Source organism: Mastigoproctus giganteus, chromosome 8 (genome assembly GCF_048544385.1).
Source record: "Mastigoproctus giganteus isolate SK-2022 chromosome 8, ASM4854438v1, whole genome shotgun sequence".
Lineage (NCBI taxonomy): Eukaryota > Metazoa > Arthropoda > Arachnida > Uropygi > Thelyphonidae > Mastigoproctus > Mastigoproctus giganteus.
In genome coordinates this window covers 10,263,185-10,288,344 of record NC_143582.1, presented here as the reverse complement: position 1 = coordinate 10,288,344, position 25,160 = coordinate 10,263,185, and the positions used below count along the sequence as shown (strand labels likewise).

The 25,160-nt window shown below is 37.3% G+C and overlaps 1 protein-coding gene across 1 annotated transcript in view; it reads right to left on the bottom strand.

Moving 5' to 3' along the window:
- Positions 1-25,160, bottom strand: part of LOC150081240 (syntaxin-binding protein 5-like) — a 416,184-nt gene that overhangs the window by 138,453 nt on the left and 252,571 nt on the right. Inside the window, exons 17-18 of the mRNA XM_090379469.1 lie at positions 15,663-15,791; positions 15,440-15,573 (exon numbers count right to left, since the gene is read on the bottom strand). Of these exons, the coding sequence (XP_090235595.1) occupies positions 15,440-15,573; positions 15,663-15,791 (263 nt within the window). The remainder of the gene's footprint in view (positions 1-15,439; positions 15,574-15,662; positions 15,792-25,160) is intronic.

Genomic DNA, 25,160 nt, shown 5'->3' with positions numbered 1-25,160 from the left:
GACTGATGGCAGTCATTGTGCAACAGGTGGGTATATGGGATGTGTTAGGGTAACTAAGAATAAGAATACGTGCATATATACCAATGCCAGAAGTATAGTAAATAAATTTGATGAATTTAAAGTGTTGGTCAAGACATCAAAGGCGGATACCGTTGGAATATTAGAGACGTGGTGTCACACAGATATTAGGAATGCAGAATTGGAATTTGGGGAGTACAATGTGTACAGAAAGGATAGACAGGATAGGGAGGAGGTGTTACATCAATTAAGTTAATTAAGAAAAACAAAATCAAAAGAAGTGCATCCAGTTGATACAGATGAACAGTGCACTGTTGAGTCAGTTTGGTGTGACACAAGCACTGTGAAATAAGAGTAGGAGTGTGTTACAGGCCTAATGACTCGAATGAGTACAATGAACAATTGTACAGAGAAATAGAGTGGGTTAGTAAATCAGAATGTCTTATAATGGGGGATTTTAACTTCCCAGATATTGACTGGAACTTGTGAGTTGGTCACTTGCACACTAGTAAGACTTTTGTGGATTTATTGAATAATTGTTTTCTGCAGCAGCATGTTTGAGAGGCAACCAGAGAGGGTAATACTCTTGATCTGGTAATCAGCAGTGATCATTTGCACATCTCCATGGACTGGAGATGTGAAAATTTGTCCCCAATTCACAAAAGGTGAGATCAAAGGGTGACATGAGTAATTACAGACCTGTTAGTTTCACTTCTGTTCCAGGGAAATTAATGGAGGCAGTTAAGGAAGCAATGCAGGACCATCTAGACAAGATTGCAATCATAGTTCAGACACAGCATGGATTTGTTAAGGGGAAGTCTTGTATGACTAATTTGATTGGACACTATGATGTGATCACAAAGGAACTGGATGCAAAAAATTATTTTGATATCATATACTTGGATTTCAGGAAAGCTTTTGATAATGTGGCACATGGAAGACTACTGTACAAATTGGAGCAGTATGGCATTAAGGACAAGTTGCTACAAGGGATAAAAGGATGGTTGAGTGGGACAAGACAGAGAGTGGTAATCAATGGACACTAGACTAATGTTATTAGTTGAGTCCCCAATGGTTCGGTGTTTGTCCCATTATTGTTTTCTGTATTTATCAATGATATTGATGAAGGTATATCAGAGTTAATGTCTAAGTTTGCAGATGATACGAAGGTTGGCAGGGCTGTTAATGACAGTAATGATAGTATGTTACTGCAACAGCATCTGGAAAAGTTGAGTAGATGGGCTGAGAGGTGGCAACTGAAGTTTAAAATTGACAAATGTAAAGTACTGCATATGGGTAGCAGTAACCCCAGAGTAATGTATAGACTGGGTGGTACTAAACTCAGGGTAGTGGAGAATGAAAAGGACCTGGGGTAATTGTGCAGTCAGATATGAAGTTTTCTGAGTAGTGCAGATGCACTGCAATAGTAGCTCATGGTGTCTTGTCAATGATATACAGAAATTTTACTAGCAGGGATAAGGAGGTGACTGACCCTTTGTATAAAGCAATGGTCAGGCCACACCTTGAGTACTGTGTTCAGGTCTGGAGGCCTCATTTTAGGAAAGATGTAGAGCTACTGGAACAAGTTCAGAGAAGGGCAACAAGATTGGTGAATGGAACAAAGGGTTGCTCTTACCAAGAAAGGCTTAAGTCCTGCAAATTGCAGCTTCTGGAGACTACACACCTGCAAGGTGATCTAATTGAAGTGCTCAAACCTTTTCAAGGTTTGAGCAAGCTCAATGCTGATGGGATTTTTCCTCTTGCTCAGATTACTCAACGTGAGACAACATAAATTCAAATGGAGGAAAGAAAGTTGTAGAATAGATGTGCAGAAATTTGCCTTTAGCCAGTGGGTGGTTTGATAGTTGGAACAAACTTCCATCTGTTGTAGTGGAAGTCAATGATTCAAGGCAGAACTAGACAAACATTTGGAGTGAACGAATGGGTGAAATGGGAAATTTTTTTTTTTTTTTTTTTTTTTTGGCTGATGCTGTATAAGCTTGCTTTCTTGCATCACATGTCTCTACTAATACTAAAGTTGCTGGGTATCATTTATAACAGCAAAAATTTCACCCTCATCAATTTACTTTCTCCTCTCAGAGCCATATGCACCTCAGTCAGGTTTCCTCTAAGGAGACAACCACACTCTGCAGCACACATGGTCCAAGTATTTTCTCTTATGGTTACCCTCATGGTGATCTTACCAAGCACAATGCCCATCTTTTAATCCTTTCAAAAAAGTTTGTCTATTTTTAAGATGCAGTCTCCACACTTGAACACAATATTCCAAGTGGGGTTTTAAAATTGCATTATACATTTGGATTATGACCTCCTTATCTTTACAAGAAAATGTTCATTAAATCATCGATAGGTACAGAAAGGAAGTTCATGTGTCTTCGTATGGAACCCAGCTTGTCCTATTAGTAGTAGTAGTGGCATATGATACAAGAAAGCAAGCTTATATAGCATCAGCCAAAAAAAAATTACACACTTCACCCATCCATTCCCTCCAAGAATTTGTCTAATTCTTCCTTGAATTTATTCAAACCATCCACTTCTACAACAACAGATGGAAGCCTGTTCCTACAACCATATTGACTCCACTTTCTCAATTAACTTCAATTTACCAGAAAAAAATACTCTGATTTATACAATTTCTTTTATCACCACCTTCTTAAACAAAATTTAAGACAAAAATTAATCTTTTACAGATAAAGTTATACTAATATATAGTGATAATTGTTATTTATAGTATAATTATGAAGATCATAATCAAAAAGTGAGCACTACATGAAATTACATAAAGAACAAAAATTCAATAATATTAACCTTTAGTCTTTTCAGGGATAAGGAGGTGATTATTCCCTTGTATAAGGCAATGGTCAGGCCACACCTAGAGTACTGTATACAGGTCTGGAGGCCTCATTTCAAGAAGGATGTAGAGATGCTGGAACGAGTACAGAGAAGGGCAACAAGATTAGTGAATGGAACAAAGGGGTGCTCTTACGAAAAAAGGCTTAAGTTTTGCAAATTACAGTGTCTGGGGACTAGGCACCAGCGAGGTGATCTGATAGAGGTGTATAAAGCCTTGAATGGTTTGAGCATGCTCAATGCTGATGGGATTCCTCTTTCTCAGAATAATCACCTGAGAGGGCATAAATTCAAATTGAGAAAAGACAGATGTAGGATAGACGTGAGGAAATTTGCCTTTAGCCAGCGGGTGGTTGGTTGGTGGAATAGACTTCCATCCCTTGTCGTGGAAGTTGATAGCCTAAATAAGTTTAAGGCTCAGCTGGACAGGTATTTCGAACGAACAGAGGGGTGAAGTGGAAGTGGTTATTTTTTATTTATTTATTTATTTATTTATTATTATTATTATTATTATTATTATTTTTATTTATTTTTTTTTTGGCTGATGCTGCATAAGCTTGCTTTCTTGCAACAAATGCCTCTACTAATGCTAATCAATCACCCACTGGCTGATGGCAAACTTCCACACAATTATCCTGCAACCATCCTTCCTCAACTTGAATTTATGCCCCCTTATAAGTGTGCAGTCTTAGCAAAAGGAAGAATGGCATTAACATTTGGCTTACTCAATCCATTCAAATCCTTAACACCTCAATCAGATCATCCTGCAGGTGCCATAGTCCAGAAGCTGCAATTTGCATAACTGAAGCCTTTTTGGAAAGAGCACCCTTTTATCCCTTCACCAATCTGGTTGCCTTTCTCTGCATCTGTTTGTTTGGGAATTTTTAAGCACATTGGCATCTATGGCCATAGTGTGCCACTCTGCGCCTGTTCCAGCAGATCTACACCCTTCCTAAAGTGAGGTCTCCAGACCTATATACAATACTCAAGATGCGGGATAATCACCTTCACTTTCACAAAGGGATAATCACCTCCTTATCCCTGCCAGCAAGGTTTCTGTATATGATTGACAAAACCCCATGAGCTGTCCTGACAGAATGTCTGCACTACTCAGACAATTACATATCTGAGTGCACAATTACTGCCAGATCTTTTTCATTTTCAACTGCCTTGAATACCACACAGTTGATAAGTTATGTTGTTGTTGTTTTGGTTTTTAGGAGCATTAGCAACTAAGGCCATATTGCTCCGGGATATGCAGTGGTCATTCCCTGACCTTTCCGTATCTTCCGTATTTGGTGGTGACGGGCTCGAACCCCGGTCTAATCAAGAAGCATGTGATACGCACTACTGCTCCTTCCCACCTGGCTACGGAGGCGCCCTGATAAGTTACTCTGGGATTACTGCTACCCATAATCCCAGTAGCTTTCATTTGTCAATGTTAATCTTCAACTGCCATTTCTCAGCCCATCAACCCAATTTTCCTAGATCTTGTTGCCGTAGTTCATCCTGATTACTATCATCAACCACCCTTCCAACCTATGTATCTTCTGCAAACTTAGACATTAAACAGGATATACCACCATCAATATCATTAATAAATATTGAAAAAACAATGGTCCCAGAACTGAACCCCAGGAGATTCCACTAATAACATTAGTTAACAAAGGGCAACATTCACTGATAACCACTCTGTCTTCTTCCACTTAACCATCCCGTTTTCCATAGCAGTAACTTGCCCTTAATGTCACATTGCTCTAGTTTGTGCAGAAGTCTTTCATGTGCATCACTATCAAAATCATTCCTGAAATCCATGTATATGATATCAAAATTATTTTTTGCAACAGTTCCTTTCCTTGGTTACTGTATCATAGTAATCTATTACATTAGCTAAACAAGGCCACCCCTTAACAAATCCATTCTGTGACTGCAGTATAATTGCATTCTTAACCATATGGTCCTGCATTACATCTATAACCAATGATGCCATTTTTTTCTTTCCTGGAACAGACAGTAAGCTCACTAAAAAAGGCCTCTGTGGTCAGGAAATCTATCCATAATTGATGCTGCCAACTCTGACCAATTATAACTTTATAAACATAAAGTTATAATTGGTCAGAGTTGGCGGCATCAATTATAGACAGTAAGCTAGCAGGTCTGTAATTACTCATGTCACCTTTTGATTCCCCTTTAAGAATTGGGAATACATTTGCACATCTCCAGTCCATGGGGACTGCCCCTGCCTCATGGGTCCAAGGAGGATGCTCCCATAATTATGGCTAAGGGTTTGCTCAGGCCCAGCACTAGGGGTGTGCAAGTGAGGCACTTGCCACAGGTGCTGCCTAAAATATGTTTTACATTTAACATTCAATATCAAATTTCTACTTTCTCTCTACCCCAAATACAAAATACCTTTTCTTATTTATTGTATTGTTAGGTTCACACTATCTACAATTATACAACTATACCACAGCAACAGGTACAGTAATCCATGATCCCTTAATGATGTAGAGTGCAGAATCGTTGAGAAATTATTAAAAAACTATTTTTGTTAAATGCTTTCATTTAAAGGTTCAAAAACAGACAGTAAGCTAACAGGCAGAGTACAGATGCATTTTTGTGGGAGCATGGACTTTTGCGAGGGTTTTAAGTCGTTAATAATTTTCTCCGCGTTAACTCCGCAAACCGAAATGCTTGATGTGCTACTGCATATATAGGTGTGTTAAGATACGATATGAAGTAGTCACCATTACAAGGTTTTGCCTCAGGCACCACAAATGCTAGTGCTGTTTCTGAGTTTGCTTACTTCCTTTACTGCCTCCCTTAACAAAACTGGATAGATAACATCCACCCCAGGTGTCCTTTATGTTTGGCTTCAATAATTTCTCTTCCATTTTCCTTTCAGTTATTACAAAGTCATTTAATTCCCCATCAAAATTTGATAAACTTCTGGCATCACCTATCCTAGAGAATTCCTCATATGTGAATGTAGATGCAAAATGCCTATTCAATTTGTCAACAACCTGAGCAGAGTCATCAACAGTTAACCCACTGACATCAATTGTCCCAAAGTGATTCAACCCCTCCATTCTAGTGCTAATGTAAGCATAGAAGTTTCTGCTGCTTTTACTTCTTGCATTCTTTTCCAGAGACTTCTCATAACCTGCCTTAGTTGCACTAGCCTCCTTTGTGACTTTATAGATTTCTCTATCACCTGATAATTTATATGCATCGCATGCATTTTTCTTCTGTGCCATATCTCAATAGTTCATCTAACAACCATTTAGGTCTAAACCTTCGTTTGCATGAAAAGCATAGTAGCTTCTATGATTACTTCTCTGAATGCTTCCCATTTAGAATTTGCTGTTAGTAACACCATCAGTTGATCCCACTGCATAGAATTTTAAAACTATCTGAGATCACTGCAGTCACTCTTAAAAAAGCAAAAGCCTTTCCCTTTACAGTAATTATGTCTTTAATTAACATTCCACATTGGTACACTGTGATCACTGTCAACCCAGTGGGCCTTTTAACTGCAGATTTTTAATGCACGAAGAATCATCGCAGATAACCAGATCAAGGCTATTGCTTCCTCTTGTTGTCTCTCTAAAATGTTGCTGTACAAAACGGTCATCCAATAAATCTATTAAAATATTGCTAGTGCATGAGAGACCAATTCACAAATTCCAGTCAACATCTGTAAAGTTAAAATCCCCAATTATAAGACATTCTGATTAATTGGCCCACTCTACTTCTCTGCATAGCCGTTTGGTATACTCATCACAGTCATTAGGCCTATAGTACACTCCTACTCTCAATTTTGTTTTCCCAGCACTTATATCAAACCAAACTGATTCACCACTACACTGTTCACCCATGTTGACTGGATGCACTGCCTTAGATTTAACATGCTTCTTAACTAAGAGCATAACCTCTCCACCTCTCCTGTCTTGTCTGTCCTTCCTTCCTTCCTTGTATACATTGTTCTCCCCAAATTCAAATTCAGCATCGCATAAGTCTGAGTGACACAATATCTCTGCTATCCTTACAATGCTTGCTAATACCAAAACTAATACCAAATTAGTTCTTTCAATTCTGTGATACTGTTTTGTACAATTACTTTGTGTTCAGCAAAATACTGTTGAATAATTTTGTAAATTTCTGTTGAGCAATGGTTCTTCCACAGACACTTTAGGGTGCCGTATGACTAAAGCTAGTCAAATACATCTTGTTGGTCAATAAAAGTGTCTAGCACATATTTTTACATTGTATTGCAGGCTTCCAAGATCTTGTAGAGGGAAATCTCAGTGCCCGATCCCACCAGCAGCCAAATTATTTAGGTGCCTAGGTATACTGAGCCACAAGAATTTCAGTTATTCTTTGGGCTATAATTCTTTCATACATTTTTCTTGAACACTTGAACAAGGGCAATTGGTTGACATGAGTTAGGATCAGTTTCTTGTTTGTCATGTATTTTATGTATAATTTTGAGTAGCACTTTGTGCCAGATTTTTGGAAAGGTGGCTTCAGACAGACATTTTTTTTGTACAGAGTTATCAGCATTAGGGGGTTGGCAGTCAGTGTCGGTATCAACAAAATGGCCCTATTGTCACTGACTGCCTAGTCCTTATATACATTGCAGGTTTCTATGTACCATTTTAGAGATGATGGTGAGATCAGTATTTATAACACTGAACCAGCCTAACATCCATTATGCAAACATTCAGAACTTGCAGCCCTGAATGTTTGCATAATGGATGTTAGGCTGGTTCAGTGTTATAAATCTATTTTGCAGTTATGGAGTCTTACAGTTTTTGGCCATTCTGATGTCTTGCATTATACCAGAATATAGAATTTGCATTCACAGTTATTATCACATTAATCGAACCAGTAAGGTCTATTGTCCAATCCAGGTAATTAAGATATTGTTCTGTATTATACCTGATTGACAGTATAGGCAAAAAAAGAAAAGGGCAACAAAGGAGATGTGATGTTGGGCTTACATAAATAATTAATTTTAGTCAACTAAGTCACAACTGTTAAGAATTGCAGACCTGCATTATGGATTCTTCACCGAATTATATTTATTTATGATAGTGATGAATTCCATATTTATTTATGATATTTATGAACTGCATAATTATAAATAATATTGATGAAGCCATATCAAGTTTAAAGTCAAAGTCTGCAAATGATATGAAGATCGGCAAGTTGATTAATAATATAAATCAGGGCATGATGGTGCAAGATAAATTATCCAAATCAACTGAGAAATGACAATTGAAGTTTAACAGAGAAAAATGCAAGGTACTGCATATGGAAAGCAGTAATCCCAGAATACTACACCACTAAAGGTACTGGAGAAGGAAAACGATCTGGGGGTAATCATACAGTTGGCATAAAGTTCTCTAAGCAGTGCAGACAAGCTACTAGGACATGGGAATCACTCAATGATATATAAGAATTTTGCCAGCAGGGGCAAGGAAATGATCATTATGTAGTATAAAGCAATGGTTAAGCAGAATCTTGAATACTGCATACAGGTCCAGAGCCCTCATTTTAGGAAGGATATTGATATATCAAAACAGGTGTAGAGAAGAGCAACAAGAATAGTCAGGGACACAAAAGGCTACTCTCACCAAGAGACTTCAGTTCTTCAAATTGCAGTATCTAGAAACCAGTCACCAACAAAGGAGACCTAATTTAAGTGTTTAAGGCCTTAAATGGATTGAGTAAATTAAATGCTAATGACTTCCTAACTCTTTCTCATCTAATAGGACATAAATTTAAATTGAAAAAGGATAGGTGTAGGATAGATGTGTCAAAATTCACATTCAACCAGAGAGTGACTGATTGTTTCAACAAAACTTCAATCTGGTGTGGAGGTGGGCAGTTTGAATAAATTTAAGAAAAAATTGGAAAAATTATTAGAGGGGATGGAAAGCAATACTAAAAGCAATCAGTTGGATGTAAAATACTGGAACTTATATAAAAAACTTTATTACATATTTATAATGATGTGAAGGTACAAAGTATACAATATTATATTATAAATTAACTGCCCTTCCCACTCACTAAGAAGAAATGAATTTGGTTTTCTTCCTTTTAAAATTAATCAACTAAAAAATAATTATGTTGAAAAAAAAAGTTGCGAGTTAGGGTTGAATGTGAAAGTGTCTGCAATTCTGCCCAGAAACAATAGGAAGGAGTATATGATGAGAGCCTTGTCAATCAATTCAGCCATGGAGAGATTGTGCAAGGCTCAAGGGGAAGAATTTTTTTAAGCCTGGTCTGTGCTTGTTGACAGGAGAGACTGCTTCTACAGGGATGGGGTACACTTAAACAGAAAGGGTGCAAGAATATTTGCTGATGCTATTGCGGCAGTGTTAGGTGGGTCGGGAAATTGCTAGATTGGGGGGGATACACAGACTAAAAGGTTAACAGAGGCTGCAGGCATAGGCAAAAGTGATTCTTGTACTGCTTCTATTAGAATGAGCAGAAGCCTGGAAAGTAAGGCAACAGAGATGTCCAGGACTGCTGGGAGACATAATGGAACAAATAAATACATGGGCTGTGTTAGGGTAACTAAGAATAGAAATCGGTGTATGTACACCAATGCTAGGAGTATACTTAATAAATTTGATGAGCTTGAAGTGCTAGTCAAGACATCAAAGGCAGATATTATTGGGATATCAGAGACGGTGTTATACAGACATAAGCAGTGCAGAATTGGAATTTGGGGAGTACAATATGTCAGGAAGGACAGAAGGATAGGAAGGGAGGAGGGTTATGCTGTTAGTTAAGAAACACAAAATCTAAGGAGTGCATCCAATTGATTTTGGTGGACACTGTAATGCTGAGTCTGTTTGGTGTGACATAAGCACTGGGAAAGGAAAAATGAGAGTAGGTGTGTGTTAAAGGCCTAATGAATCTGATGAGTGTAATGAACAATTGTGCAGAGAAAGAGTGGGCCAGTAAATCAGAATGTCTTATAATGGGGGATTTTAACTTTCCAGATACTGACTGGAACTTGTGGTTGGTCACTCGCACACTAGCAGGACTTTGTGGATTTATTGGAGGACTGTTTTCTACAGCAACAAGTTCGAGAGGCAACCAGAGGGAGTAATACTTTTGATCTGATTATCAGCAGTGATTATTCATGCATTAAGAATCTGCAGATAAAGAAACCACTAGGTGACAGTGATCACAATGTACTGATGTGGGAATTACTTAAAGATGTAACTACCATCGAGGATAAAGGGAAGGGTTTTTGTTTTCGTAAAGGTGACTATGATAGTCTGGGACAGTATTTAAATTCTGTACGGTGGTACCAACTGATGATGTTACCAACAGCAAATTCAAAATGGGAAGCATTTGAAGAATTAATCTTGGAAGCTACTAGGCTTTTCATACCAACAAAGAAATATTGTTCAAGATTTAAGCCTAAATGGATGTCAGATTAACTAATTAGACATGTGACAGAAGAAAAATGCATGGGATACATATAAATTAACATGTGACACAGAAGCCTATGATAGATATAAGCTACTCTGTAAACAAGTTACAAAGGAGGTTAGGCAGGCGAGGGCAGATTACGAGAAATCTTTAGCAAAGGATACAAAGAAAAACAGCAAAGAGTTATTTACTTATGTAAACTCTAGAAGGAAGGGGATGAATCAGATTGGTCCACTTGATATCGATGGTGCAACTGTTGATGATCTTGCTCAGATAGCTAACAAACTAAATGAATATTCTGCATCTACATTCACACATGAGTTATTCAGGGAGGGGAATGCCAGAGCTGTATTCAACTCTGGCAGTAAGCTAGATAATCTTGTAATAATTGAGAGTAAAGTGGAGGAGAAATTGTTAAAGATAAACATAAGAAAGGAACCTGGGGTGGATGGAATCTATCCAGTTATATTATAGGAGGCAGCAAAGGAAGTAAGCAAACCCTTAGCCCTAATTATGAGAGCTTCCCTGGACTCAGGGGTGGTACCCATGGACTGGAGAAGTGCAAATGTGACCCCAACCCAGAAAGGAGGATCAAAGGGAGACACAGGTAATTACAGACCTGTTAGTTTAACTTCTGTTCTAGGGAACTTAATGGAGGCACTGGTTAAAGAAGCATTGCAGGATCATCTAGACAAGACTTCAGTTATAGCTCAGACACCGCATGGGTTTGTTAAGGGGAAAGTCTTGTCTGACTAATTTGATTGGACACTATGATGTAGTCACAAAGGAACTGGATGCAAATAATAACTTTGATATCATATATTTGGATCTTAGAAAGGCCTTTGATACTGTTGCACATGGAAGACTGCTGCACAAATTGGAGCAGTGTGGCATTGGAGGCAAATTGCTGCTATGGATAAAGGGATGGTTGAGTGGGAGAAGACAGAGTGGTAATCAATGGACACTGCTCTTCGTGGACTAATGTTATTAGTGGAGTCCCTCAGGGTTCAGTGTTGGGTCCATTGTTGTTTTCTGTATTTATAAATGATATTGATGATGGTATATCAGGCTTAATGTCCAAGTTTGCAGACAATACAAAGGTTGGCAGGGTTGTTAATGATACTAATGAGCCCATCTGCTCAACTTTTATAGATCTTTTTGCAGCAGTACACTGCTGCAACAAGATCTATAAAAGTTGAGCAGATGGGCTGAGAGGTGGCAAATGAAGTTTAACATTGACAAATGTAAAGTACTATGTATGGGAAGCAGTAACCCCAGAGTAATGTATCAACTCTGTGGTATCACACTGATAGTGGAGATCATAGTGTCTTGTAAATGATATACACGAATTTTTCTAGCAGGGATAAGGAGATGATTATTCCCTTGTATAAGGTAATGGTCAGGCCACACCTTGAGTACTGTATACAGGTCTGGAGGCTTCATTTCAAGAAGAATGTAGAGCTGCTGGAACGAGTACAGAGAAGGGCAACAAGATTAGTGAACAGAACAAAGGGTTGCTCTTATGAAGAAAGGCTTAAGTTTTGCAAATTTCCGTGTCTGGAGACTAGGCACCTGCGAGGTGATCTGATTGAGGTGCATAAAGCCTTGAATGGTTTGAGCATGCTCAATGCTGATGGGATTCTTCCTCTTGCTCAGAATAATCGCCTGAGAGGGCATAAATTCAAATCAACGAAAGACAGTTGTAGGATAGATGTGTGGAAGTTTGCCTTTAGCCAGCGGGTGGTTGATTGCTGGAACAAACTTCCATCTGTTGTTGTAACAGTTGATAGCTTAAATAGATTCAAGGCAGAACTTGACAAATATGTGGACCGAGGGATGGGTGAAATAAGGGTTTTTTTGGCCGATGCTATACAAGCTTGCTTTCTTGCATCATGTGCCCTTGCTAATGCTAAATACGATTTCTTAGTTTAAAAATAAACTTAAATTTTCTGTAAATTTTTTTGAGCAATTGGGCTGATCAGCAGATAATCTTTCCTTACTAATACTCAATACATGAATTCCATGCCGCATTTTTTCTGATGTCCAATCCTCCACTTGTAAAACTTTCTGCACCATCAATCTTTTGATGTAAGACCAAGGTCTGCTCTTTTATGCTACTTTTATGGGTCCACTGATTGTTGTTCTGTGTTGTCTTTCTTACGTGAATCCGAGCCTAAATTTCTTACTATCTTTATTTTTAGTTTATTTAAAGTGGAGTGAGAACTGAACAATAGTTGTTAAACAAATTGAGTGCAAAATCCTTCTAGATTTTTTATTTATTTTTTTCCTAATCTTTTACATCTATCTCACTCAGAGTCAGGGGTATGCTGTCAATTTGCTAAAGGGGCTCACTAGAGAAGACTTTCAACTAATGGTTATCTCCAGGTAAAACAGTGTTAAATTTTATCAAACTGATTTTTTAACATGGGGTTTCATCTGAGTTCCCCAAGCCCCCTCCAAATTTAACAGCATTTTTTTTTTTTTAGACTCACATTGATGGAGTCATTCCAGATCATCCAACTTAGTTTGTTGTTTGTTTGTTATTTGGTTTTTAGGAGCATTAGCAACTAAGGCCATATTGCTCCAGGAAATGCGGTGGTCATTCCCTGACCTTTCCGCATTCTCCGTATTTGGTGGTGACAGGCTCGAACCCCGGTCTAATCAAGAAGCGTGTGCTATGCACTGCTGCTCCTTCCCACCTGGCTACGGAGGCACCCCATCCAACTTAGTAGGCAAGTGATCAAACAAGAGTACAGTAATGCACACATCAGTAGACCATAGCTTGAATCTACATTGCTGCTAAATACTGTTAATATATTCACTGTAAAAATACTTAACTGTAAATTGCTCTCACCCAGAGTATAAACAAGACCATTTTTTTTTTACCCATGGAAACAAAAAAATAAATAAATAAAAATAAAAAATAATAAAAAATCGCTTTCTTGGCCCATATTCATTAATTTGTATAGCATTTAATTAAATTACATATTGGAATTACAATAAAAAAAAATAATAAAATAATTTTATTGGTGCAAATACAGTTAGGAACAAACACATAACAGTCCTCTTGGAAAGCATATATCTCAATAAGCTGATAATGTACTACACTAGTCTACTAGCTGCAAGCATACTGGACCAGTGCCCACTAGGGTTTCCAAATTCCTGACATTTTTTGATCTTTGGGAACTGGGAATGGGAAATTGCAGTTCCCGAGAATTCCCAAAAATTATTTTATTGATTAAATATTTGCTATCTCTTTGATAAGAATTTCTGTCCTTATTCTAGTCATAAACACTATAATAATGAACTGTACATTGTGGTGAATAAATAAAAAACTAAAATTTAATGAGAATTAGCTATTAAAAATGACTCAGTTTGATGAATGAAAACAGAAAATTTTATTATATTGGTACAGCGTATAGATAGACAACATTATTCTATATATTTATTTGAAAACGCTAAGTTTGAGATTAGCATAAAAGAAACCTAAGTAAATGCTAATACTGAAACAAAACAAATAATAAGGAAAACTAATATTAGCACTGAACATTTATAATTATTGTTAAAATGAAATTTTAAAAAACAGTGCATTAATTGCTTGGTTGGAAAGCCTGGATCTTTGCTTAGTTACAAATAAGCCTGAAGTAGAAAAATTTCTTTCATTTTGGGTTGAAGTCAGTCTCATTGTTAGCAGTGCATCTAATAAAATTTTTAGATTTGGTGTCAGTATACATGTCGCTTCATATAAATTCATCTCGCTTCTTAACGATGAAAACACCTTATTTGATTGGATTGGCTCTGGTTTTGCCGTTGAAATGGATATATCTCTCACTAACTCTGTGTTCAGATCTGCTTCTAATTCCCTGGGTTCTAAATTTTCCATATCTTTATTCGTATTATTTCCGTTTCAGACTCTGCTATTAAAGTGCACTTTTCTTTGAAAATCCGTTCCATTATTGATTTTGCTGATTGCGTAATTTCATTTTTATTTGCCATAGCAAAAAAAATCATTATTAACGTCATTTAATTTATTTAGATTGCTTAAATATCTAATAAAGAATACTAAGACTTTATCTCTACGTTTAAAATGCTGCTGTTTACCTTTAAAAGCTTATTACTTAAAATAGAATTGTTTTTCTAAATTACGAAAGAGGAATCTAAAAATTTGTTAGTAGATTTGTGTTATGATTACTTAATGCTTCAACTGAGAGTAGCATGGGTTTTAATCAGTTTAATTTTCCTTCAGCAATTTTTGGATATCTGTCCTTCCATCCTTAATTCACATAAAGCAATTTAGTCACAGTTAACACTTAACTGTGACTTTATGCTGTGCATGCACCAACCCACATAGAAGGGACTAGAATTATGAACTTAGAGAATACACAATTATTTTACCCTGGAACTATCGCCGTTCTTGTGGTGAAAGCACAGTATTTTTCTGATTGGACAAGAATATAGATTGCAAAATTAGATAAAGAAAATGAAATGGCTATTTGCAACTATATTTAAATAAAAATTAAGCATTTTAAAATAAACTACGTAGTAGTCTGTATATTATAAAAACAAAAATCAAAAAAAATCTCAGTTTCTCGGAAAATGCTTTTGCTTTTTCCGGGAATCTGGAATTTTAAAGTTTTGATTTTTCACCGAGAATTCTTGGGAAGAAACCCTAGTGCCCAGAGTAATGTGCTGTGGGTATCAAACAGTATGTTTTAAAGCAGGAAGTGTCTGGATGGCTTCTACTGCTGCCCTATTACAGACTTTTAAAGCTAAGACAAAGACTGTCAGAAAAACAAATTCAGTTACAAAAAAAAAAAGTAATAAATGAATATATATTATAAGAATTTAAATTTTAAGAATAGCCATGAGCCAACTTATGTTATAATAACTGGCACAGTTATTATAACATAACTGTGCCAGTTATTAAAACACTGACAATTGTGTTTACAAAAAAAAATAAATAAATAAAAAAGCAATAAAAGAAACAACTGTAATGTGTTGCTAATTAAATAAAACCATCTAATGACCCTTTAATGTTTAATTTATACAGTAAAATTTAATAAAAATATACAAATTTTATATTTCTTCTACTTACAGACCATAAGCAGATTTTACTGTTAATGCTAGGACACGGTTATTTTCGACATTAGAAAATGGAGTCAGGCATACCAAGTCAGGTTGAAATCCAGGTGGCATTTTTATTTCATCTTTTCTTACTTTCACAGGACACTAAGAAGTGCAAAAAGATTTCAGTATGAATAAAAATTATAAAACATTGTTGAAACTGCAATTTTATAAAAACAATAAAATAAAATTACCTTATGCCCATCATCTGAAAAATCTGTTACAGAGACTGACTGGAAATCGAAAATTGGCTGGTCTTCACTTTTCTGCATAGAATATATTCCTGATTCATCACATTCGTGTTTCAATGGAATATCTACAACCTATTTTGGAGGAAAAAATTAAATAAAAATATGCACACATTGCTATGTTCAAATCTGATTTTACTAAATGAAAGTGCCTGCAGCACTGCACTTTTTAACTGACTTGCCATTTATAATATATCTATTAGTCTAAAGTGATCAGAAGTAAATAAAGTACATTAAATTTTTTCTTTTTTTTTTTTTTCATTTATTTTTTTACAAACACCTCAAACAGGACAGGAAGTAGAACCTACAGTACTTAGTACTGTGCATGGGCTGAAGGTTGAGAAGATAAATGTTGACATTAGACTTGAACTTCTGTATAATTTTCAAGAAAAATGTATGAAGTGAGGTTGTTCCAGAGAATGTAAGTTGAATGAATAAATGAAGAAGAAAATTTTGTTCCATGATTTTGAAGTTGGACAGTAAAAGGATGTTGACTGGTTGTGGCACATGTTTGGACTACATTGGAGAAGAGAGCAAAAATTATAGAAGCCCAATTAAAAGAACAGTACCAATGGAAGTATTATAGAAAAGGCATGCATCAGAAACAGAACATCTATGAGATGGAGCAGAGAGACTGTTATAGATGAGTCATTAATTAACATAACTGCACTTATTTTAATGGAATCTAAAAGCCTGAGAGGTTTTTGGGGTACTGCTCTACATTAGCATATGATGCAAGAAAGCAAGCTTATTCAGCATCAGCCAAAAAAAAAAAAAAAAAAAAAACACAACCACTACTCCCATTTCACCCCTCCATTCGTTCGAAATACCTGTCCAGCTGAGCCTTAAATTTGTTTAGGCTATCAACTTCAACAACAAGTGATGGGAGTCTATTCCACAAACCAACTGCCCGCTGGCTAAAGGCAAATTTCCGCACATCTATCCGACATCCGTCCTTCCTCAATTTGAATTTATGCCCTCTCAGGTGATTATTCTGAGCAAGAGGAAGAATCCCATCGGCATTGAGCATGCTCAAGCCATTCAAAGCCTTATACACCTCTATCAGATCACCTCGCCGATGCCTAGTCTCCAGGCTCTGTAATTTGCAAAACTTAAGCCTTTCTTCGTAAGAGCAACCCTTTGTTCCATTCACTAATCTTGTTGCCCTTCTCTGTACTCGTTCCAGCAGCTCTACATCCTTCTTGAAATGAGGCCTCCAGACCTGTATACAGTACTCAAGGTGTGGCCTGACCAATGCCTTATACAAGGGAATAATCACATCCCTGTCCCTGCTAGAAAAATTCCTGTATATCATTGACAAGACACCATGAGCTACTCTTGCAGCTCGTCTGCACTGCTCAGAGAACTTCATATCTGCCTGCACAATTACCCCCAGGTCCTTTTCATTCTCTACCACTGTCAGCGTAGTACCACAGAGTTGATACGTTGATCTGGGGTTACTGTTTCCCCATATGTAGTACTTTACATTTGTCAATGTTAAACTTCATTTGCCACCTCTCAGCCCATCTGCTCAACCTTTCCAGATCCTGTTGCAGCAGCATAGTATCAGTAGTGTCCTTAACAACCCTGCCAACCTTGGTATCGTCTGCAAACTTGGACATTAAGCCTGATACACCATCATCAATATCATTTATAAATACAGAAAACAGCAATGGACCCAACACTGAACCCTGAGGAACTCCACTAATAACATTAGTCCACGTTGAGCAGTGTCCATTGATTACCACTCTCTGTCTTCTGCCACTCAATCCATAGGAATTGGAAGTGGATATTCAAGAAGTTGAAGCTGCTTGTGCAGGGCAAGGTTTCTCGAACTGGAAGGTGGAATGCAATGTGCTACAATCAGCAAAACTATGGATAGGATTTCTGGTTAATAGAAGGAGGTCATTAATACACAAGAGTGGGAGAAAGAACTGAACCTTGGGGAACACCAGCTTTGGTGCAGAAGTTAGAAGACACAGAACTATTTACCATCAACTGCAATGAGCAGTCAGAGAGAAAACTGGATACCCAATTACAAAAAACAGTTGGTAAACCATAAAATGCAAGTTTATTTAGAAGACTGTTATGCCAAACATGATCACAAGCCTTTGAAATTCCAAGAGCAACTGCTTGTGTTTCACCAAACTTTTCCATTGAATGTGTCCACAGATGGGTAACATAAGCCAGAATATCACCAACGGATTGACCCTGATGGAATCCATACTGGCAATAATTATTCAGATGGAAGGTTTCTAGATTTAGAAACCTTTTTTTTTCTAGTTTAAGAGTTAGCAGTTAATTGATTACTCCATTACTTTAGAAACAGTAGAAGTAAGTGCAATGGGATGATAACTGGATGGAAGGGATTTGTCACCTTTTTTTTTTTTTTTTTTTTTTTTTTTTTAGGAACTAGCTAGTTATGAGCAAATTTCCAAGAAGGGAAAACACCTTTAGAATAAGAAAGTGAAGAGGCAACACAGAAAAACAATTCAGGAGCACAAGTTTTGAGAACAAGTAAAAAAATAACATCAGGACCTGGAGCTTTCTTAGCATCAAGATTGTTCAAAATCCCTCTGTCATCCTTTTGATGGAAGGATGCAGGAGGCATTGAATGGAGTGTACCAGGAATGGTGGCAGGTGGTTTAACAAGATAATCAATACACGAATTGGAAGAAAAGTAGGATGCTAGCAGATCAGCTTGATCTTTGGCTGAAGTCGTAGTAAACCACTTCAGCCAAAACTAGTAAACTGGTTTTGACAAAGGTGGGAACAGAGATGGGCAGCCAATAGCTTTGGTAAGAGACAAGAATGCTGAACTATCATTTGGACAAGAAGCAAGTTTTTTACTCTTAGCTTGTTCAAAATCTAGTTTGAACTGATAAATAACTGCTTTACAATTGCTGTGAGCTTTGGTGTAGGCAGAAAATGAACTTGGAGATTTGCATACAAGCCAACTGTGATATGCAACATTATCTTGAAGCCTTAGTATATTTCTTGGAAAACCAAGGTTTAGATAAAGGGTGGGATTTAAAGGTGGAGTGTAGCATAAAGGATTTCATCCCTACAAGATTAATTTCGCTGACACGACCTGAGCATATGTTGACGTCAGAAGATTTGAAACCGTAATCTGACCAGTGAAAAGAAATCTTGCATATCATCCCATTTAGCATTCTTGTAATGCCCAAACAACATGAGGTTGAGAATGGCCATGAGAGAAAGGCTCCATTGGAGAATAGACTATTACCAAGTTGTTATCTGAGGTGCCAAGATGACTACTCATCCTCATATACTTATAAGGGTTGTCTGCAAGAAAAAGATCAAGCATGTCAGCTGCATGGTTTGCAATGTCTGGTATTCTAGTAGGTAAATGAACCATCTGTGCAAGGTCATTAGTAACTGAAAAGCCTCAACATCTTAACCAGCTGAATCAGTGTCACTAGAAAACAGAAGCCAACTGGAGTTGTGAACATTAAAATCACCAACAAAATTTAGACCAGAGAAAGTAGAGTGTCAAAGAGAGGAAATCAAAGAGTTCCAAATGATTAGTGGAGCAGGGAGAACAATAGAGGTAACAGATGAATTTGACAGAATGTTGTAGAGAGATTTTAAGCTAGATAAGGTCAAAAAGATGAGATTCCAAATTACTGAGTCTTTGACAGGGAATATCAGAACAGATAAAGGCACAGGTACCACCTTTGAAGCAAAAGTAATCGTACAGCGAATAATCTGGACAACTGAGGTGAGATTTGATTGGTTGAATCAACCGATAATTGGGATTTGGTCAGAAAACAGTACATGGGGTTTTGGCAGACTGTAAGCGGAAATGGACTTCATTGAGATTCGAACTGAGACCATGTATATGTGTAAATGAATGAGGAAGTGTTCAAGGGGTTTAAATCTTTTAGCAGATAAATTTGTTCTATTAGTTTTATAATTCATGATGAATTCAGTAATAAGAAAAGGTGGACATTCTGTGTGAATGTAATGAAACTTTTAATGGCATGCCTATAGCAAGAATAAACCAAACTCCTTGACATAATGTGGCCTCGACAATGCCCCCTGCATACACACTACTCAGACTTCCTCCAGTCACTATCTGGCAGAGTAGAGGCAGCGAGATTATACACTAGCTGATCCAGAAGCCTCCTAGAGTTACCAATAGTTTCAGTCTGGTGAACTACCTAATGGCTGGCATGCGAACTCCGTTTTAGAGATGTACCCTTGAAATGTAAAGAAGATTGGATCTTGCCACGAAGTGCATCATAACCTCAAAAGACATTAATCATATTGCATGATGGAAGAGATGGGGGTTGCCAGAGCTTTGTTCTGGAGACTAAACATGGGTTCCACCACTTCAAGCCCCTAATAAACAAAGTGGTGGTACTGCACTAGTTGAAGAGAATTATCTACTACCCAATATCACTTGGTAACAGAGAGGGGCAGCATTTCTCCATGTGGCGTGGGTGCCACACCTAAACCCCTGCTTATGTTGGTTTGCACCTGGGTGGTCACCTCCAGTATGTTAGGTGCCATATTTGGCACCCAAACAAACACAGGAGTTGCACATAGAGGTTATACCCAGGGTTACTAATAGTCCCACCATCGTGAAGATGCAAGTAGAGGACTCAGCTGTCAGAGACCGACTGGACTTTGATGAAATTAGGTCCACTTGACTTGAGTGTCACCCAAATATCAGTACCATGAACGTTTTAGACTCCCAGGTAGCAAGCTCATCTTGATATACCTGAGAGAATGCCTGCGACAGCCTTAAGGACCAATAAATATAATTTTACCTGCATGATTTTTTTTTATTCTTTCTTATTCCATAGTACAGCAATATTTCAAATTTTAAAGTATCATAAAGAGATTCACAAAAAGAACCTTAGATATTAAAACTATCAGCTTACAAAAGAAACTCAAAAATCCATAAAATTAAAATCATAAAAAACTGAAGGAATGACTAAGAGAAAAAGCACCAGACTATATATGAAACATGAACTGAATACATAAGCAGATAGCCTTGTCTCTTAATGCTAAAGTAAATAAAAATGGAGTACTGTGAGTGAGAGCTCTCATTTAATTAAGCTTCAGTGTGTGTGTGTGTGTGTGTGTGTGTGTGTGTGTGTGTGTGTGTGTGTGTGTGTGTGTGTGTGTGTGTGTGTGTGAAAGCATATGAGTATATCCAGAGTATCAAGATTTCATAATCAGTTTCTTCATTAAAAATGTTACCATCATCCAAATCTGCTATAAATTATATGCTATTATAAATCAATCCTTCTGGCTATCAGCCTACTATTCACTATTTTTCTCAGTGCCATCCTAATTCTTGTTAGATTCTTAGCTCTAGCCAGAATAAGCCCCATTTGTACATATTAACATTAGCAAAATGAAGCAACAATCAAAAAACAAAAACTTACAGCAACTAATGCCAAGGACACAAAAAGGTATTCTAAACAAGGACTAGAGTTCTATAAATTGTAGCATTTAGAAACTAGGCATTTGCAAGGAGATCTGATTGAAGCATTTAAGCCTTCAAACGAGTCGAGTAAACTAAATATTGATGGCACCCTTACTCATTCTCAGACAATGCATGCACACAAGGGAATACAAATTTATATCAGAAAAGAATGGAGACAAGATGCATGTCCAGAAATTTGCTTTCAGCTAGAGAGTAATACCAAAATATGCTTCTACCTAGTTTTTTGGGACTAGGTGGTTTGGATAAATTTAAAGGGTTCAACAAATGATGTCGAAGAGATAGGCAAATGAAGTGGATATTTTCAATGGTTGATGCTGTATAAGCTTGCTTCCTTGTAATGTTCTACCAATACATTCACACACGAAGAATTCTATAGGGAACCGCAGTGCAGAGGCTTATCTAACTCTAACAGGTACATGATTTTGAAATAACTGAGAGCAAAGTGGAGGAGTAATTGTTGAAGTTAAACATAAGAAAGGCATCAGGAGTGGATGGGATTTATTCAGTTATATTAAAAGAGCCCGCAAAGGAAGTAAGTAAACCCTTAGCCATGATTATGAGAGCATCCTTGGACTCCGGGCAGGTCCACAAGGACTAGAGATGTGCAAACGTATCCCAAATTCATAAAGGAGGATCAAAAGGTGACACAAGTAATTACAGACCTGTTAGTTCAACTTCTGTTCCAGGGAAATAATGGAGTCACTGGTTAAAGAAGGATCATTTAGACAAGTCTGCCGTTATAGTTCAGACACAGCATGGGTTTGTTAAGGGGAAGTCTCTTCTGACAAATTTGATTGGATACTACGATGTGGTCACAAAGGTAATGGATGCAAAAAATAAAATTCTGATATCATATACAGGCAGTTCCCGCTTTACAAGTTTTTGCTTTACGAGTTCCCGGGTTTACAAGTTTTTTTGTTTTTTTTTCCAAGTATCAAGTATCAACAAAATCGAAAATATGAAGATTAATTGCAAAAATTGAATGTTACATTCATAAATACTGCAAAACGGCATTTCAAACCATACTTGTAGCTATATGATACAGTGTACCCTCTGCTTTACTATATTAATCCGTTCCAGAAATACCATCGTATTGTGAAAATATCGTAATGTGAACCCAATAACACATTTGTTTTTTTGGTAATTCATTCCACGACCTTGTAAGTAGAAATTTTCACTATATAACTCTTTAAAAGGTCATTTTTATAGTGTCAATTATATTAGTTACCAATTCAAATCATTAAAATGCATTACACTTTCACTGTTATCATATGTTCTGTTATAAGAACCAATTTTGAACGGCGTTGGGATATTTTTCTAAAGCGCATTTCTGGATTTCTAGCAAACTCGATGTTATTGCATTTGAGTTTTCCACTTTTTTAAAAAACACTACTGTTTGTTAAAAGTTTTGTTAAAATTACTGCAGTATCATCTAGACAAATTTTGGCAAAGAAGGAATGAACAGGTGATGTGGGAAGTTTTTTTTTTTTGGCTAATGCTAAATTTGCCACTACTAATACTATTTGTCCAATCAGTTTTTAAATTTTTCCATCTTCCCTACTACTAGGAAGATGGAAGTTTATGAAACAGTTAATCACAATTTTACTAAAGGAAGATTTTTGGATATTTATTATTATTATCATCAGTAGTCACAAATGATGCTTGAAAGCAAGCTTATATAGCATCAGCAAAAAAAAAAAAAAAAAAAAAAACTTCCCACATCACCTATCCATTGCCTCCAACAGTTTGTCTAGTTCTTCCTTGAATTTATTTAAACTACTCACTTTCACAACAGGTAGAAGTTTGTTCTAACCACCCACTGGCTGAAGGCAAACTTCCACACATCTGTTCGGCAACCGTCCTTCCTCAAAATGAGAATATGCCTCCTGATGTGTGTAGTATCGGCAAGAGAAAGAATCCCATCAGCATTGAGCTTGATCAATACAGTCAAAACCTTAAACAACTCAATCAGATCACTCACCTCACAGGTGCCTAATCTCCAGGAATTGCAATTTGCAGAACTGAAGCTTTCCTTGGTAACACCACCCAGTTGTTCTGCTCAGCAATCTTGTTCCCCTTTTCTGCACCTGTTACAGCAGATCCACATCCTTCCTAAAATGAGGCTTCCAGACCTGTATACAGTATTCAAGATGTGGCCTAACGTAGCCAGGTGGGCAGGAGCAGCAGTGCATAGCACAGGCTTCTTGATTAGACCAGAGTTCGAGCCCGTGACCACCAAATATGGAGGATGCGGAAAGGTCAGGAATGACCACCGCATATCCCCGGAGCAATATGGCCTTAGTTGCTAATGCTCCTAAAAACCAAATAACAACAACATGTGGCCTAACCATTGCCTTATACAATGGAATAACCATATCCTTATCCCTTTTGGCAAAATGTAGTAGTAGTAGTGGCATGTAATGCAAGAAAGCAAGTGTATGAGCTTATGCAGCATCAGCCAAAAAAAAAAAAAAAAAAAAAAAAAATCACACCACCATTCCCTCCAAATGCCTGTCCAGTTCCTCCTTAAACTTATACAACCTATCAACTTCCACAACGACAGATGGAAGTTTGTTCCAGCAATTAACCACCCGCTGGCTAAAGGCAAATTTCCACACATCTATTCTACATCTGTCTTTTCTTAATTTGAATTTATGCCCCCTTAGGTTCGTAATCTGAACAAGCGGAAGGATCCCATCAGAATTCAGCATGCTCAACCCATTCAAGGCCTTATATACCTCAATCAGATCACCGCGCAGGTGCCTAGTCTCCAGCCACTGCAATTTGCAGAACTTAAGCCTCTCTTGGTAAGAGCATCCCTTCATATCTGTAGATTATTGACAGAAACCCCCTTAAGCTGCCTGTACTGCACAGAGAACTTCTTATATGAGTTCTCTGAGCAGTATAGTGCAACCAGTATAGTGAAACATGTCTATAATGATCAGAGAATTTCATATATCATCAATAAATCAATGATTTATCAAAAATTTGCTAATAGAGTTAAGAACGTCATAATCACATTATATAAGGCTATTGTTAGACCACACTTTGAATACTGTGTTCAAGTGTGGAGATTCCACCTAAAAAAAAAAAAAAAAAAAAAAAAAAGACATCAAGCTTCTTGAAAGGATCCAGAAATGAATAACTCGCCTGGTGAGATCGGCAAAAGGATGTCCTTATGAAGGACTTCTAATATGTGTGTTGCACAATTTGGAAACCAGGCATTTAAGAGGTGGCTTGAAAGATGTTTAAAGGCTCTGAGAGGCAATAGTAAAATGAATGAGGTTCAAATTTTCACGGATATAAATAATTCTAGAACTAGGGACCACATATTCAAGTTACCAGAAGAGATTAGCATTAGTAGAGGCATTTGACGCAAGAAAGCAAGCTTATGCAGCATCAGCTACAAAAAAAAAAAAAAAAAAACCACTTCCACTTCACCCCTCTGTTCGTTCGAAATACCTGTCCAGCTGAGCCTTAAACTTATTTAGGCTATCTACTTCCACGACAAGAAATGGAAGTCTGTTCCACCAACCAACCACCCGCTGGCTAAAGGCAAATTTCTGCATGTCTATCCTACATCTGTCTTTCCTCAATTTGAATTTATGCCCTCTCAGGTGATTATTCTGAGCAAGAGGAAGAATCCCATCAGCATTGAGCATGCTCAAACCATTCAAGGCTTTATACACCTCTATCAGATCACCTCGCTGGTGCCTAGTCTCCAGACACTGTAATTTGCAAAACTTAAGCCTTTCTTCGTAAGAGCACCCCTTTGTTCCATTCACTAATCTTGTTGCCCTTCTCTGTACTTATCCCAGCAGCTCTATATCCTTCTTGAAATGAGGCCTCCAGACCTGTATACAGTACTCAAGGTGTGGCCTGACCATTGCCTTATACAAGGGAATAATCACCTCCTTATCCCTGCTAGAAAAATTCCTGTATATCATTGACAATACACCATG